General features: G+C 37.7%; 1 protein-coding gene across 1 annotated transcript; it reads right to left on the bottom strand.

Annotated features, from left to right (window-relative positions):
* Positions 1 to 2,410: 2,410 nt before the first annotated feature.
* Positions 2,411 to 19,343, bottom strand: LOC112056427 (zinc finger protein 37). Its single transcript, XM_052890314.1, has 13 exons — positions 18,836 to 19,343; positions 16,961 to 17,053; positions 16,280 to 16,414; positions 15,127 to 15,879; positions 13,645 to 13,775; positions 12,314 to 12,388; positions 11,203 to 11,341; positions 10,307 to 10,407; positions 9,119 to 9,215; positions 7,399 to 7,533; positions 5,250 to 5,450; positions 4,528 to 4,719; positions 2,411 to 3,393 (listed from the first exon to the last, which is right to left on the bottom strand). Exons 1-13 carry the CDS (start codon positions 18,893 to 18,895, stop codon positions 3,346 to 3,348), a joined length of 2,160 nt encoding a protein of 719 aa, XP_052746274.1. The 5' UTR covers positions 18,896 to 19,343; the 3' UTR covers positions 2,411 to 3,345.
* Positions 19,344 to 19,400: the final 57 nt, after the last annotated feature.

Here is a 19,400-nt window from a genome sequence, read left to right as displayed (position 1 = left end):
TAGATACTCAATTTTTGCTTAAATAGTTTATTAAAGTCGTTTATATTATAATCCTTTTCATGAATGAAGTCCTCCAGACGCAACGCTAATGTCCTATTGGCGCGCATTGTCATTTGATAAGGGTCTTAGAGACCCCGCTCACTCTTGGCCGACTAATTTTATGCACACGTATAGTGAAAACATTGCTATGTGTGCGTAAAAATATAGCACACGCGTAAGTGGTGTAATTAATTTTATTTTCGGGATTCTAGCTCAAACGTTCATCTATTGGGGTCTGTTCAACTTTTGGTGCCACTAACCTATACAAATTAACTATCTAATCCAACTAAATGGGGATGATGACAAGGTTTGAATATATTGATTTTTATGATACATTAGGGGTAAATAAGGTAAATGTTAACTAATTTATACATAAAAAGCAAAGATTGTCTGGATATTTGCAAAAATCTTTTATCGTAATTAGATGAAAATTTATGCAATTTTAGCTTCCTTACATTAAATGTGACATTTTTTAATACATGAATTATAAACATAAACACACAAATAACAAAGATATTCGTAATTTTGTTTGAACGCACATATAAATCGAACGATCATTACATTACCTACGACGTCATTAGTTCGTGCCATAATGTATGGAGCGTTTTTCAGGGATCCGCGGCAGCGCCACAAATCTGATCCTTTAAATCCCTGTAGCTCCGATAGTAATGATCGCAGATACCCTGTTACTTTTACAAAATTGCTTTACTATTAGCATACTTTTAATTTATATACAATATAAAAAACTGTCATCATCCCTATTGTAAGCGTTTGCAATATAGTTGTCCGATAGTCGGCCAATTAAAAATTGCCAGTGAGCGGGTGAGCGGCCACCCTTACTGTAATTTTTGTGTAAAGCCTAGTTCCGACTACTTTAGCATTTTAATGGAGTAGCGTAAAATTTAGCTGCTAAACGTTTCTGAATACCAATTTGTGTTTGAAATGGACATAAAAAAGATTTGGACGTCCTTTACGATCCAGACGATGACATGACGACCGACAATGCTTCCCGGGCAACACAATCACAAGCAACACAGCGTCTTCGCCGGCGAAGACGAGGTCCCCGATATCTGACGTCACCCGGACGTGGGTTTTCTAACTCACGATCTCGGGGGCGTCCGGACTGATTCACTCAGCTCACGGTTACACCCTCCCGAATGGCCCTCTAAGCCGAGGTCCGAGTCTCATAGGAGACGCCCTTAGAGAGCCGTTCCGTCCTCTAACTATATTTCAGTCTTCGGGTCTCATCAGGCGATGCTTCTGCGCCCGCCCAAACCCCCCGGTGACGCCGTAGTGGTCTCACATGGAGCCATCGGCACTTACTCAACACAAAAAGAAATACAGTTTTAAAATGATGTACTTGCATTTATTTTACATAACAGTTCATACATCTAAGTTATATTGTATCGATACTTAATCTCAAATTTTCACTATCCACATTATTATTTACAAGTTCCAGTCTTACTTTTTATTACGTAGTATATATATTCAGTGTTCACTTAAGCCGGATTTACATTTATCTGACGTGTCGTGTCGTGACTCATCAGAACAGAATCGGTATCATATATTTTGTATGGCAATGTATTGACGGCCTCCGTGGCGCAGTGGTATGCGCGGTGTATTTACAAAACGGAGGTCCTGGGTTCGATCCTCGGCTGGGCCGATTGAGATTTTCTTAATTGGTCTGGGTCTGGCTGGTGAGAGGCTTCGGCCGTGGCTAGTTACCACCCTACCGGCAAAGACGTACCGCCAAGCGATTTAGCGTTCCGGTACGTGGAATTTCATCCTCCTCCTAACAAGTTAGCCCGCTTCCATCTTAGACTGCATCATCACTTACCATCAGGTGAGATTGTAATCAAGGGCCAACTTGTAAAGAATTTAAAAAAAAGGTGTTGCGATGGCTTTTGATGTTTCGCATACAAAATGTAAGATACCGATACTGTTCTAATGCATCACGAAACGAAACGTCAGATAAATATAAATCCGGCTTAGGGCGACCATTACCCGCCTCGAAGCAGATAACCTTAACAATTATAGTTCTGGCAGAAAGAGTCATCATTATCATCATTATCAACCCATATTTGGCTCACTGCTGAGCTCGAGTCTCCGCAAAATGAGAGGGGTTAGGCCAATAGTCCACCACGCTGGCCCAATGCGGATTGGCAGACTTCACACACACAGAGAATTAAGATAATTCTCTGGTATGCAGGTTTCCTCACGATGTTTTTCCTTCGCTGTTTGAGACACGTGATATTTAATTTCTTAAAATGCACACAACTGAAAAGTTGGAGGTGCATGCCCCGGACTGGATTTGAACCCACACCCTCCGAAATCAGAGGCAGAGGTCATATCCACTGGGCTATCACGGATCATATATAAAATTAATACTTTACTGCAGGCCTAGCATGCGACCAACGACATATATCATAAAGAGAAATGACCAACAATGGCGGAGTTGTCTCTGTCCCATCTCTTTCGTCCCCAACGCAATGAAAGAGATAGCGATATTTCCGGTTGCACCGCTATTGGTTGACGTTTGTTTATTTATTTTAGAATTTAAATTATCGTGAGTGTTATTCATATTAATTGATTATGAAACACGGCTAAACTCACGTAATGCAACGTCGGTGTATGCCCAACTAGTTTCGAACCCATACGAGGCCCTTAGTCATGAGCTGGTTCTTGCATCGCGGCACGATCAAAACTGTTTATTTATCTTCACGATATATGTCGTTTGGTCGCATCTCAGGCTTACAAGATAAATATACAAAACAGGTAAATGAGATTTATTATATTATAAGAGTATTTCGTTTGCAAGAGCAGCCTTAAAGTTAAAGCGATTTTTTTATTTCACCTACATTACATTTATACAATACATTTTTTACATAATAATTACTTCTCAGTTATATTTACTATATGGAAGTTTTACATATAAATATATACAGGATTCGAGTCGCGTGTCTCTTCGAAATTGATCTCAGACCAATTATTGTATAGGACCTGCCTCGCTAGACGTAACTTTTCTGTCAAAGTATATGATCAACGATTCTAATGCGATTATAAAAACTGTGTCTATAGAATCGATGTTTCATAGTTGTAATCGTGTTCGTCGGTTAAAGAGCTCCGTAAAAATACCTTTTTGTGTAATTGAATTGTGTAAAAAACGGGCAAAAACTTCTAGTTTAGTATAAGAAATGTACCAAATCTAAGCTCGTTTTCTTCAGAAAATGACAGACAATTTTGTTTATGACTATGAGTGCGATACAGGTCCTTCTATAATTGGTCTGAGAAATTGATTAAACAATTTTATCCTTGAAACTCCTGCATGGTCGCCATTCCAGCCGCACGTTCACCCTGAAATTAAATGAAAATAACAAATTTAAACAATAATTATAAACTAATCTATACAACTGACTAATTTTACTTATAGATAGAGAAAGAGAGGGAGAAAGAGAAAGAGGTGGTGCGGGATAGGTAAGTATTACTAACTTGGCGTGCCTCGCCCGCTCTGAGCATAAATAACGAAATAATAGCAAAGGGAATGGACGGGAAGACAGAATAATTAAAGGGGAGCAAGGAGAATGTAAAGGATCAAAGGAAATGACAAGGAAGCAAGAATGATGAAAGGGGAGCTAGGAGAATAGAAGAGGAGCAAGCATAGTGAACTAATAAACAAAGGCTTGATGAAAAAGAAAGATGATAGAAGAAGATGGCTTCCTTGGGGAATGGAAGGGGTCAAGGTAAATAGAAGGAAAATAAGGAGAATGGAAGGGAAATAAGGGGAATGAAAGGGAAATAAGGGGAATGAAAGGGAAATAAGGGGAATGAAAGGGAAATAAGGGGAATGAAAGAGAAGTAAGGGGAATGGAAGGGGAGCATTATAATGAACTAATAATATTAATAAACAAAGGTCACCTTGGGCCATATGGTCCCGCAGACGGCCTCCTTGGTGTGCCTCGTGCGGCTGGCGCGCACGCGCGGGCCACGACTCTTCTTGGGCCACGGCTGCTTGATATTGTAGAGAGCAGCGAGGGGGTGCGAGGGAGCCAAGTATTACTAACAAAGGCTACCTTAGGCCATATGGTTCCATAGACGGTGTCTTTGGTCTGCCTCGCAATGGGGAATGAAAGGGATCAAGGGAAATGGCAAGAAAGCAAAGAGAATGAAAGGGGAGCAAGGGAAATGAAAGTAAGCAAGAATAATGGAAGGAGAGCAAGGAGAATGGAAGCGGTGCGAGGGGGTGACTGATTATACTTATAAACGAAAGGTTACCTTGGGCCATAAGTCGATGGTGTGCCTAGAGGGGAATGAAAGGGATCAAGGTAAATAGAAGGGAAGCAAGGAGAATGGAGGGAAGCAACGAGAATGTGAGGGATCAAGGGTCATGACAAGGAGAATGGAAGGGAAATAAGGGGAATGAAAGGGTATTAAGGGGAATGGAAGTGGAGTAATTATAATGAACTGATAATATCAATAAACAAAGGTCACCTTGGGCCATATGGTCCCGCAGACGGCCTCCTTGGTGTGCCTGGCGCGGCTGGCGCGCACGCGCGGGCCACGACTCTTCTTGGGCCACGGCTGCTTGAGGTGCGCGTGCAGCACGTGGCTGCGACGCGCGGAAGCGTTCACGTACGTCTTGTCGCACGCGTGACACTTGAACGGCTTGAGGTCCTTGTGGGTCTATACAAAAAAAAAATGTTTAGGTTGTTCACTAGACCGCCAATAGATGGCGTACTTACGTAGACGCTAGTCAAGACTGTGTGTAGTCAAGTGCTAACTTAAAAAAAAAAAACTTGAATCTATACTAATATTATAAAGCTGAAGAGTTTGTTCGTTTGTTTGGTTGAACGCGCTTATCTCAGGAACTACTGGTACAACAAAACAAACAACAAAATTGTAACGCCAATCATAAACTGTGACGTCATTCGCTACAAAGCATCGGTTTGTGAATGGCGCTTGCGGTGACGTGATAAATCACATCACTGCAAACGTCAATCACGCTGTTATCTTTATGAATGACGTCACTTGCTAATGTGTCATGTTTCGGCGGCAAAATTTTTACGTAGATTTTTCATTTATATTAAATTTTTTACTGGTATATTATTGACGGGACAATATAAAATATACCTTTTAATACTTCCATAATTCAGTTTAAACACTGTTTACAAAAGAGGCAAGTAGCCTATTGAAATAAATAAATTTTGAATTACCCATATATGTCGATTGGTGTTGGCTTTGTTGGTGAAGTTCTTCCCACATATGGGACACGGGTAGGTTGGTTGGACTTCGTTGTGGGACTTCAAATGTGTGATGAGGTTGGTCTTGAGGTAGTACTTTCTGTTGCATATGTCGCATTGGAACTCCTTCTTGCCAGAGTGAGTCAGCATGTGGTCTCGTAGAGCGCAACGGTGCTGGAAACAGAAAATTACAGATTAATCAATAATAGGAACAGAAAAATGGAATAAAACTACTGTATATTGGTACCCAAGAAATAGCAAAATTAACCGAGGCAGTTCCAGTAGCAGGGGAGGCATGGACAAGAAAGATGTTGAAACGACCCAAATGGAAGGAAATGGAGGAGGCAGTAGCGGATTAAAGGTCCAGAGCGCCCTAGGCAATCACTTTATCAGTGCCCCTGTACATATGGCCATAAATACTACGTACAACGGCCAAACCTTAGTGGCCAAGTGCGGATAAGGCCCAGGAAGAAAAGAAGAAGAATGGCCATAAATAGCCTTCAAAATACTATAAATGTTAACTAGTTGTTCTTGCAATTACGATGACATTGTATCGTCAAACCCTAGACTTTAGTAGATCAGGACTCTTGTACTTACGCTAATGCGCGAATGAAATATGACTTTATTACTGTGAAGAAATCAAGAGGGAAGACAGAACTAACATCGAAATTCATGATTCCTCTCAGCTCTGGGAAATAGGTCTTAAAGTGTTTTGACAGATGATGGTATGTTGTCAATAAATCAATACAGATATAGATTATAGTTCTTAATCGTCGATGTGTCATTTTCTTTATTTATTCAATAATTCTAGGCTCGCGCGCCCCTTGTAACTGCACGCCCCTAGGCACTTGCCTAGTTTGCCTTACGGACAATCCGCCTCTGGGAGGAGGCCTTTGCCAAAGTTTTTTTTTTCTGTCAGTGTGTCCATACATTTGCTTGGTACACGCAGCACAATGCTGAGCAGAATCCTTTTTCAAGGTTGTCCCAAATAAAAAAATAAGTTGTTAAGTAAATGGATATGACCTCTGCCTCCGATTCCGGAGGGTGGCTAGTTACCACCCTACCGACAAAGACGTACCGCCAAGCGATTTAGCGTTCCGGTACGATGTTGTGTAGAAACCGAAAGGGGTGTGGATTTTCATCCTCCTTCTAACAAGTTAGCTCGCTTTCATATTAGATTACATCATCACTTACCATTAGCTGAGATGGTTGGTCAAGGGCTAACTTGTAAAGAATAAAAAAAGAAAAACTAAAACTAATTATTAACACAAAATTGAGCGACACAATAAAAATATAAATATAACAATAACATAATAGGCAGATGGAGCGCACGGAACGACGGTGTCGTAGCCGCTCCAAATACAAAATTCAAAAACGAATACATTCTCGAGGCAGTATGACACGAACCGTCGCATCAGTAACTTTCAATGTTATTCAAGAAAAATGGCGTCTTATGTTTTGAAATGTTTTAAAAACTGTTTACAAAAGCTAAAGAAATAAGTTGGAGTATTTTTTTATTGGTAACTATTGATTATTATATAAATTTACGTAATTGTTGTTAGTGTTAAATTTTGAAATATAAATTATGATAGCCGGGGATCGAACCTAGGACCTTTGTTTTGTAAATCCACCGCGCACACCACTGCGCCACGGAGGCCGTCAAAAAACACTTTTTTATGTTTGTTACTTTCATCGTCATTTATTTTGAAAAAGTATACTTTTTTTGTTTGAAAAAGTTGCCAGATTGGTCCTATTTAATTTTCACAAAAATCGGTTCAGTATTATTTTTTTGCAAAAATCAAAATTATCGAAATATAGGTGAATGAAATTGCCCATAGTGTGGCGTTTAAGGTCTGGAACTTACTATTTACTTAAACTTATTATGCTGGAACACACTAAGAACAGAAGAAATAAATAATTTAAACAAAAAAAAAAAATTAATTACTAAAAACAGAAAAATAAAATCTACTGATTGCTACAAAAACACACTAAAAACAGAAAAAATAAATAATTTTAACAAAACAATTGAACCCACATCAAAGATGCATTATTTTAAAAAATTTATATTTTAGAGATTTAACAAAAAAAAAAGAGACAGACCTCAGTAAAGTTGACTACTCACCTTAAAAGACCTCCCACACTGGTCGCACAAGAACCGCTGCGGCGAGTTGGGCGGATACTGCGTGCGCTTCTTGTCCGGGTGGAACCGCTTGAAGTGGTATGCGTACAGTTTGAAGCCTTTGAATTGTGCGCCGCACTGTGGAAATTAAAAAAAACGATGTTTTTTGAAGCCAAATCTTATTTAAGCATGTAATGTAGTTTTGGAATGGAAAAAGCGCTGACGACTGAATTTTTGACATCTATGGCATAGTTGGTAGATTCGTTTGTTACGCTCCCTATGGTCCGCGTGGATCGGGAGGGAGGTAGCGATGCCCTGCGCGCTCGACTACATACCCGCACAGCCCTCCCCTGTGCCCCACGCGCACGACTTCGCAGTTCTTTCCTCCCGTCGCCCGCATATCATGAGAGTGTCAACGAACTTGCCAAGCTTGCCGATTGTCAGCTGACCAAACTGAATCGAGTTCAGTGTCTCTGTTTATTTTTGGATTTTATATTTTCCAAATTAACGCAGGATTGATGTGGTAGTAGACATTGGACTACTGGTAGTAGCTAATTGGCGCCCTACTGGCAAAAACGTACCGCTAAGTGATTTAGCGTACCGGTATGATGTCGCGTAGAAATGTCTAAAGTCTGCGTCGAATAAATTCGTCCCTCTTCTAAGTGAGACCTATTCTATTTTAGGCTTATAATGATTTTAAATATCACTTAATATCAGGAGAGTCTCAATCAAGTTTTAACTTGTCATTGAATAAAAAAAAACGCGCAGTAGACGCGCTCATCAGAACCGCACATCCTCATATCGTCGTGTGTAAAGACCTTTAGTCTACTATGAAGAGGCAAAGTTTTTGGCATTATTGGGAGAAATCTCTAGATCTACTGAACCGATTTTGAAAATTCTTTCACCAATAGAAAGCTACATTATTTGCGAATGTCACAGGCTATATTTCATCACTATATTGACAGTATTAAGAACTACTCGTGTGAAACTGCGCGGCATATGCTAAATACTAGCATATGCCGCTTAGTATTTTTAACCGACTTCCAAAAAGGAGGAAGTTTTATGTTCGGCTGTATGTATGTTTTTTAATTATACAACATCCTCTTGACTCCTAAATGGACGACCGGTCGCCCATCATATCCTAGTAAACTAAGGGCAATAGGCGAGCACAGTATTATGCTCCGCGCGATAGAGGAATATAGATTTTTTAAATGGCTCACAACGGTGGATTAAAACCTCATTCCCTGACTGTCGGCTTCTTCAACGCAGACGGGCTCACCGATACAATACTCGCGGGCAGCGAATGGTTATTAGATCCCCAATTGTGTGAAGTGATCTCGACCTCACTGAGTCCCAACACTACCCATCATAGGCCACACAGTAATGGCTCATTGGATAGAAATTTGTTCTATAGACTATCTCTATAGCTCTTCCCAAGTGAAAGTTGTGTAGTGTTCTTTGAAATAATGACATTGACAGGTGACAAGCAAAGATGGCGGATTGTCAGACCACAGACAACGGTGATTGACAGCTTAAAAATAGTATTAATGTTTTTTTAATAGTCTTTGCTTTGAATATTGTGACAGCGCGGTAGCACAGAGTGCATACTACATAGTATAAAAGTGAGGACGAGATCACGGAACACAATTGGGGATCAGACGTCACTAGGTAAGTTAGTCCGATCTTATAAATTAGTTGATATTATTAATTTAATTAAGCTCACCTGTTCACAGTCCACAGTCTCTATGTCCTCTTTAGTCTTGGTGCCGTATTGTTTTCGTTTGCCGTGCCTTATTTTTGGAGTGTTGCGTTGCAACGCTCTGTGGAAAAACATCATCATCATCAATGTTCGGCTCATTGTTGAGCACGAGTCTCGAGTTTTTCTTAGTTAGCGCATTCATTGTGATGTTAGTCATATGATAGATGACTAACATCACAATGATACTTATGATAGATATGATAGATGATGTTCTAAATAAAAAAAAATAATAGGCTAGTTGACACTTTTTTAAAAGGTTTTAGATAAACAGTAGGTTTTTTTTAATTATTAATTACTAGCGGACGCCCGCGACTTCGTCCGCGTGGAATTTATTTTTTCACCTCGGGAACCATGGATTTTTCGGGATAAAAAGTAGCCTATGTGTTAATCCAGACTATAATATATCTCAATACCAAATTTCAGCTAATTCGGTTCAGTAGTCGAGGCGTGAAAGAGTAACAAACATTCATATCATCAAAATCATCAGTTTTCGCAAATCTCGGAAAACCATGGATTTTTTCGGGATAAAAAGTAGCCTATGTGTCAATCCAGAGTGAAATCTATTTCCATTCCAAATTTCAGCTAAATCGCTTCAGTAGTAGCGGCGTTATAGAGTAACAAAGATCCAAACAAACTTTCGCGTTTATAATATTAATAGGATATGATTTTTAACCAATTTAACGGTTTTCCGATAGATTATAATATACCGAATAATAACACGTTAAATAGGAATGATGACAGTTTTTTTTTGTATATAAATGAAGAGTATACTAATAGTAAAGCAATTTTGTAAAAGTAACAGGATATCTGCGATCATTACTTTCGGAGCTACAGGGATTTAAAGGGTCAGATTTGCGGCACTGCCGCGGATCCCTGGAAAACGCCCCATATAAAATGGCACGAACTAGTGACGTCGTTGGTCCGCAATGATCGATACCCCTACCCTCAAAGACGTACCGCCAAGCGATTTAGCGTTCCGGTACGATGTCGTGTAGAAACCGAAAGGGGTGTGGATTTTCATCCTCCTCCTAACAATAGCCCGCTTCCATCTTAGACTGCATCATCACTTACCATCAGGTGAGATTGTAGTCAAGGACTAACTTGTAAAGAATAAAAAAAAATATATAATACTATTACTATAAATAAACTTACGATCCGTCCGAGTGTTTGGGAGAGACATCCAGATGTTGTTTGTAAGCAGTGTGTGAAGCAAAACGTATGTTGCACGGCTCGCAGAGCGGTCCAGAGGCGTTCTAAAACGTTGTAAAGGGCACAAGTTACATTATGTATTAGTAACATTGACCTCTTATAATAAAAGTACGCACAATCATGTAGAAAATTTCACTTAAAAACTGGCCAATTTTGCTTTGACAGTTTTAGAATTATTGGTAAAGAAAATTATACCTTAAGGTCTCCAAATATAGTCCAATATTCAACAAAATCACAAATTAAGAGCAAATTCAACCTTAAGTATTGAGTTTAAGGTTGAATTTGCAAATGCGACTACTTGAATTGAGTGCCAAGAAGTTGTGTTTGGCACTCATTGAGTGGAGACGTTTTTTGGTCGCTGATTGTGCGTCCACTTTTTAATAGGAGATCGATGACTAGTATTTTAGAATTTAAACTATCGTGAGTGTTATTCATATTAATTGATTATGAAACACGGCTAAAACTCACTTAATGCAACGTCGGTGTATGCCCGTCTAGTTTCGAACACATACGGGGCCCTTAGTCATGAGCTGGTGTTTTGTAACGCTGCACGATCCACGGGCGCGCAACCGCTCGCATCGCGCTTTGCACGCACCATTCAACCCCTCTCCCAGCGCGCGATGCGAGCTGCTGCGCGCCGCGCCGCCGCTTAGCAATGTAGATTGTGCCGCGTTGCAAGAACAAGCTCATGACTAACTATTGAGACGTACATAGTGTATGCTGCGGGACAACATACACTATTTAGACAGTTGATCTGGAGGAAACTCCATTCGTGCCTCAGAGCTGACATAATTTTTTTTTAATTCGGTTAAAAAAACAAAAAAAGCAGTATGAGTGACCTGCAAGTCGTCGAAGCGATGCTTGAAGTTGATGTGCATCCGCAGACCTCTCTCGTTGATGAAGGAGAACCCGCAGAGAGTGCAGACCACATCGGAGGGGTGCCATATACGGAGGTGAGACAGGTAGGAGGTCTTCTTACTGGAAACATATATATACTCATCAATCATATTCATCCCACTGAGCACGAGTCTCCTCTCAGAATGAGAGGGGTTAGGCCAATAGTCCACCACACTGGCCCAATTGGCAGACTTCACACACACAGAGAATTAAGAGAATTATGATTATTTTGATTAGATTTGAAAATCTCTTAGAGAACTCTATAGATTATTTTTATTAGATTTGAAAATCTCTTAGAGAACTCTATAGATTATTTTTATTTGATTTGAAAATCTCTTAGAGAACTCTATAGATTTTATTGATTTGATTTGAAAATCTCTTAGAGAACTCTATAGATTTTATTGATTTGATTTGAAAATCTCTTAGAGAACTCTATAGATTATTTTGATTTGATTTGAAAATATCTCTCTCTTAGAGAACCTTATAGATTGTTTTGATTTGGTTTGAAAATCTCTTAGAGAACTTTATAGACTATTTGGATTTGATTTGAAAATCTCTTAGAGAACCTCATACATTATTTTGATTTTATTTGAAAATCTCTTAGAGAACTCTATAGATTATTTTTATTTGATTTGAAAATCTCTTAGAGAACTCTATAGATTATTTTTATTTGATTTGAAAATCTCTTAGAGAACTCTATAGATTATTTTTATTTGATTTGAAAATCTCTTAGAGAACTCTATAGATTTTATTGATTTGATTTGAAAATCTCTTAGAGAACTCTATAGATTATTTTGATTTGATTTGAAAATATCTCTCTCTTAGAGAACCTTATAGATTGTTTTGATTTGGTTTGAAAATCTCTTAGAGAACTTTATAGACTATTTGGATTTGATTTGAAAATCTCTTAGAGAACCTAATACATTATTTTGATTTTATTTGAAAATCTCTTAGAGAACTCTATAGATTAATTTGATTGGATTTGAAAATTTTTTACAGAACCCAAGTACTCATGGTTCGAAGGCACTGCACCAAGGCAGGTAATTGACTGACCTGTACTCCTCATTGCAATGTTGGCATTTGAACTTGGCTCCGTTGTGCCAACGCTCGTGGTTCTGAGCTGATTCCCTGCAAATAATAAATATATAATATAATATAATAAATATACTTAAACAAAACACATCACTATCTAGCCCCAAAGTAAGCATACAGAGTAGCTTGTTATGGGTGCTAAGATAGTTGATATTATAATATTCATATACAATTATATACTACATATAAATACTTATATAATGTATAAATACACACAGACACTGGAAAAAACCCATGCTCATCACACAAATATTTTCCAGTTGTGGGAATCGAACCCACGGCCGTGGATGCAGAAAGCAGGGTCACTACCCACTGCGCCACACGGCTGTCAATAACACATGCAATTGGTACACAAGAAGCAATGCTTTTTTAAAATAGCTCTACAATAACGAATTCTTTTCATCATCATCATCATCATCATCATCATCATCATCATCATTATCAAACTCAGACCAATTATAAAAGGACCTGTATTGCACTCATAGTCACATGGTCATAATATTTATTCACTTTTATAGTGGTCCTTCGGAATGTTATGTCTCCCACATGCTCATTTGTAAATAAAGAAAAGAAAGAAAGAAATATCTTTATTTTTAGGTAGAATTATTACAATATAAACATAAAACAATATAAAATATACAAATATAAATATATAGCTTATAGCTAGAACAATAAAAGAAGAATGCCCTGCAATATGTCGCATAACCTAGAAAAAGGCCCTAACTCAGCATTTTCCCACATACATCCTACACAAAAAAGATTTGTTTAAAGAATTTAAGATTTTACCGATAGACGTTAAAATTGAATATCTAGTTTCTAAAGAAAATTACTACACATATAAGTATAAAAAACCTATACAGTTCGTAAAATCTCTAAGAAATAACAGAAAAAAAAAATATATCATGCCAATAGCCAATAATTACTATGGTGAAAGAACTACCGGCTACATGGTACCTAAAATATATAATAAAATTGAGTGGCTCAAAAAAGAAAGGGAGATCAGTGAAGGAGTTCTCAAGAAGAAATTAAAGAAAGTTTTCCTTGGGGACCCCATCACTGACGGATTTACTTAATAGAATTGTAAATACTTAAAAAAGTATGCAGCACTGATTTTCAGTTTGAACCCAGTTCATATTTGTCAGTTTATATTTACGTAGGAACAATATGTCGTCTCCGAAATAAGCTGCGAGGTCGTATAAAGGCGCGCGTGGCGATACCTTGCCGCCGCTCCCTTACGTTACCGCTGATACCTAAAATCTTGTATTGCGCAGCTCAACGTTAAGAATACTCACTTATGGTTAGTGACAAGTGGACAACTGTAACAGCTGTACCGCATGCTGTGGTTCTTGACCACGTGGTTCCGTAGTCTATGGTTGCTTTTTATGTGGATCCCGCATACTTCGCACACAAATTGGCCAAATTTCTGGAAATAAATTAGAAAGAAAGAAAGAAAATAAATTTATTCAAATTTAAAAGTTACAAACAAGTATCACACAGTATATTAGAAACAGTATCCTTAACTAAAAACAGCATGTCTGTCTGTAACCCTTAAAAAAGAAAGGGTTTACAGCTCAGCATATGCCGTGTACTATACACAAGCATAACACACGGCGCTGATTTTCAGCTGAGACCCGTGTGACGTCACAGCTAACATAAAAAAAAATAATAATAAAAATGAGAACAAATTCAAGTGAATTAAATTCAATTAGAAGCAGCAAATATATTTAAAAATAATAATTAAGTACCAATTAATCTACAGATGTAAAGATATATAGTGTGATTTATATATGAATTTATAATGTGAAGTGTATTTATTACTAAATTAGGTATTATGGTAAGAATTCATAGAACAAGTCTACCTCATGTTAAGTCTATTGTCTATAACAAAAAAAATATCCTGTTTTTCTCACGATGCTTTCCTTCACCGTTTGAGACACGTGATATTTAATTTCTTAAAATGCACACAACAGAAAAGTTGCAGGTGCATGCCCCAGACCGGATTCGAACCCAAAACCTCCGGAATCGAAGGCAGAGAGCCACTGAGCTATCACGACTTCGTAATACTATAGGTAAAAAGAAATTCTATAAAAACTCAAGGTAGAATGTTTTGACGGCCTCCGTGGCGCAATGGTATGCGCGGTGGATATACAAGACGGAGGTCCTGGGTTCGATCCCCGGCTGGGCAGATTGAGATTTTCTTAATTTGTCCAGGTCTGGCTGGTGGGAGGCTTCGGCCGTGGCTAGTTACCACCCTACCGGCAAAGACGTACCGTCAAGCGATTTAGCGTTCCGGTACGATGCCGTGTAGAAACCGAAAGGGGTGTGGATTTTCATCCTCCTCCTAACAAGTTAGCCCGCTTCCATCTTAGACTGCATCATCACTTACCATCAGGTGAGATTGTAGTGAAGGGCTAACTTGTAAATAATAAAAAAAAAAAAAATAATCAATAAATAAATTACATTAAATATTAATTTAATTTATTAGTAATACTGGCTGTTTTTGGTGCATTTGCCTAAAAAACGCACGCACTTCGCTATCTGTGCAAAAATGACAAGCGTATCAAAATGTCATCGTATGGAAAACAGGCAAAGATGAAATTCCTTTTCAGAAAGTGTGTTTCATCGCAAATGTGTTATAAAACGTCGTATGACATACGTATGCTTTGATAATTACAGCTTATGCTTCCTTACTATAGCTCTCGCCAAGGCTCGAGCTGCAATATCTCCTCGGCTGTAATTTTCAATTTACCACATTTATATAATAATGTACTTACATTAGTATGTTTTTCCATGTGAGTATCATAAGTTGTGACATTACAAAATCCTTTGAAACATTTCATACATTTGTATGGAGAGTTTTTAAAATTATCAGTTTCTTTTCTTTTGTGTATATCGGCTAATTGTTCTTCATGACTCAATTTTGTCACTAAAAATTGTTTCAAATAATCCAAATTCTCTGTTTTAGTTGTCTTTACAGCCTCCTTTTTGACTCTTGCCCTCGGTTTTTTTGGTTTGGGCGGTGATTTTTCCTTTTTAGCTACCACTTTTCTTTTTGTTTTTGTATTGTTTTTAACTTTTCGATTGTCAACAATGTCACCATCGCTTTCACTGTTTTTCATGAAGTCCCAATTATCTGTATCGTCAAATTCCTCTGTATCATTCACATTAGTGGAAAACTCATCAATTTTAATTGTATTACTTGTTATTTCTCCATCATTTTTGTAAAGAAAATCTGTATCATTATCAATATCATCGATTAGAAACTCATCATCACTTTTGACAGCTACCAATGTTTCTTCCTTTGGTTCCACGTTGATTGTTACTTTTGATGTTTCGTCTATGCTTGCCAGAATGGGTGCACTTTCTACAATTTTCACTTCAATTTTGACATCTTCGTTTATTTTTGAATTCTGTTTAGTGTGCACTAGATATAAGTCACAGTGATCAGGTTCATGTGATGTTTTTACTATATCTGATGTGAGACGGTGTTTAGTTCGGTCGATACTTTTTATGTCCTCTGTGGTTAACTAAAATCAACAATGCAACAATGAGTGAGATTTAGTATGTTTAAACAAAAATGTTTAATTTACGATTTAATAAAATCTTTTTAACAAAAAAATTTAACCGACTTCAAAATCACAAAAATAAACTTAAAAGCGAAAAAAAAAACATTGTATGTATAAAATTAGCACTTTAAATCTTTATTTCATGCACAAAAATATCAATAAAGATAAAAAATCATCCTGACTTTGCATGTAGAGAAGGAACCATAAAAAGAAAAATAGTTATAGAAGACCCCTAATATCTTTCAAAGACCTATCCAAGTATACCCCACACTATGAGAAAAAATCAGTAAAAAATCTGAGGATTTAGGTAAAAAAACACTAACACTAAAATTTATATACAGAAATGGAAATTCATACTCACCACTTGATTTTTTTCATACAATTCCAACAATAGGTCGTAACTCCTCAAGCTCTTGTTCCTGAATTTGCGACAGTTGATCAGTCTTTGTGTGCATTCCGTACAAAACTGTGGCACAAACTTCATATTGTATAACATCTGAAATATAAATAATAAATAATCATCATCACTGTAATGGAGATTGTCATTAGGTATACAAAAAAAAAAAAAAACATACATACAGCCGAACGTAGAACCTCCTCCTTTTAGGAAGTCGGTTAAAAATCACTTGAAACTACGTTACATTAGAGCTTTTATATATTAGTTTTTGTTTTATTTAAAAATACCAAATAGTTATGATTTTGCATGCATCCAAAGTTCGCATAAATATCGATTCCCGCTAACGGTCGCGATATTGTACGTGACGTCATCGTACAACACTTGCCCGGCCCATTTCATTTCGTATTTACGAACTAATATTAATTTACTTATATTAATAACTAGCGGACGCCCGCGACTTCGTCCGCGTGAAACTCGATGTAAACTTTCAACTACCTCTACCCTACCCTACCTGTGAAAAAAAAGTAAAAAGTATCCTATGTCCTTCTCCTGGCTCTAAAAAACCTCCCTGCCAATTTTCAGCTAAATCGGTTCAAGTTAAATTATTGCATGACCTTTAGAGTAGTTAAATTCAAATAAACATACCACATTGCCAGTCAAGTGTTGGTAGGCCTCTCCCAAACTGTTTTGTCTGAATGGATACAGCCTGCAGTCTGTCGCTAGGCATGTCAAGCAGAACTGTGGAACATTCATATTTGTAAGATAAATAAGATAAATATACTTTATTTGCACACCACAAAGACAAAAACAAGTGAAATAAAAAACAAATTAAGAAGAGATCAGCATACAAAAGGCGGCCTTATCGCTAAGTAGCGATTTCTTCCAGGCAACCTTCGGTTTAGGAAAACTTAAGGACATCAGCAGGTGGCGTAAAAGAAAAATAACCATAGTATTAGTAATACACATACATACAAATACATCCTAATACATAAACAATATTACACAAATACCTACAATATTGAATAAAATACACATCAAAATATACTAATAAATAACTTATATTGAAAAGAAATAATATATACAGATCGTCTTTACTGCACCAGATAATGAGTCAACAATGAGTGATTTGTGTTATTCATCAACATTTTTATCATAAACAAGACAACAAAAGTAAAAACATAAACAGTGGAATAAATGACCATGAGGTAAGTTTATATATTTTTGGCCGTCTCCGTGGTTTAGTGGTATACGCTGTGGTTTTAGAAGACGGAGGCCCTGGGTTCAATCCTTGTCTAGTTATTCTTAATTGGTCCAGGTCTGGCTGGTGGGAGGCTTTGGCCGTGGCTAGTTACCACCCTACCGGAAAGACGTACCGCCAAGCGAAAAACCAAAAGGGGTTTAGATTTTCATCCTCCTCCTAACAACTTAGCCCGCTTACATCTTTGCTTGCATCATCACTTACCAACAGGTGAGATTGTAGTCAAGGGCTAACTTGTAAAGAATAAAAAAAAACATATTTTACATTTTCTTGTACTGCCAATCTACTACCAGTTCTAGTAGTGGAGGTCGATCCAAATTAATACTCGTATGCATTAACTTGACACCTGGCTACCACACACAACCAAATAACACAGTACATACATCATTTGAGTCAGGTGTCAACTTAATCCACACGGGCTGTACGTACATACTACCCTCAGTAAGTAGCACAGATTAGGTACTGACTGGAAAATAGTAAGTTTGTTTGAATTTAGAATGTTTTGAGATCAGAAACTATTCTTGTATACATCATATCCTTATATCAATTTATTTTATCTAATATTAAGAGGTAAGATTACAATTTTTGTATATTTGTAGTTCTGTTTTAACTTAAAAACGACTAAACCACATTTTTCTTTCATCATTATAAGCTACATTCACGAGTAACAGGCTTGATTTTCATAATTCCACCCGAAGTTTCCCAAGGGAGATTAAAAAAGCAAAGATCAAGTATAACCAAGAAGAAGCATAGATATCAAAAAGAACGCATAGATATCAAAAAGAACTTCCATGCTCTCACAAACTACCCAGATTTTTTTTCTCTTTCCTTGTCTACAAGAGATCAGTCTCTGGTCTGGACCATAATCCAATCAAATAACTGCGTAGCATGTATACTAAGCCCACCCATGTGACACTGATTTTTTTATTCAGCAACATGTAAGGGCTCCCGCACAAAACCCCGCTGCCGGCATATTTCCTGTAGTTTTCATACATATATGGACTAGCCGCACTTGGTTGACGCCTGTGGCCCCCACACGCTACAATCACAAGTTCGTTCGTAACACTCTTGATGGTCCGCGCAGGCCCGGGGGTGTGTAGTGATGAATAGACAACCCACGACTGATGCACCTCACTTCCCCGCACTCACGATTTCACACCTGCGCAGTCTATCCCCCCGTCGCTCGCATATCATGGGAGTGTCATCAACGAACTGGCCAAACAATAAGAGTTTACTGGAGTTACATTTAAAAGCAAACTTACTTTAGCTGTTGATGTTTTTCTTGTCTCTTGTCCTACGCCAGTGTAGGTACCAAGCTCCATATTGCTATGATCTCGTAGAGAGTAAATATTATTTGGATTACGGTAAGTGTGAACCTAAACACTGGAGTATATACTTAGATCTATGCTGAGAATGAATCCGTAAGGTGGTATACATAGATGTGCTGATTAGCTCCAGAATCAGTTTTAGCTAAATAAATGTGATATAAGATTTAGGTCGAATTTACTGCACGAATTACTGTACCATGTAAATAAATTCAAAGTTCAGAGGTTTAAACATGGTCTATGTACGAATCAGGTAATTCATTAAGTGTAACCACGTCGGGACCAAGATATGTATGAAACTTTGTATTTTTATCCAATCCAACTCTCCAAGAAACAGTAGAATGTGAGTTTATAACGTTAGCTTTAATTTGTTTTAATAAAAATTAAAAAACAGTAAATTGTAAAATGATTGACTAGCCGTAGACCACAGACCACAAATAAAGCCGTAGACCGACACAGATTCCACGAGCCATAGGCATAGCATAGAGCACAAACGTCAAAT

The sequence above is a fragment of the Bicyclus anynana genome, chromosome 27, assembly GCF_947172395.1.
Source record: "Bicyclus anynana chromosome 27, ilBicAnyn1.1, whole genome shotgun sequence".
In the NCBI taxonomy this organism is placed as follows: domain Eukaryota; kingdom Metazoa; phylum Arthropoda; class Insecta; order Lepidoptera; family Nymphalidae; genus Bicyclus; species Bicyclus anynana.
This window is presented reverse-complemented; position numbering and strand designations above follow the sequence as displayed.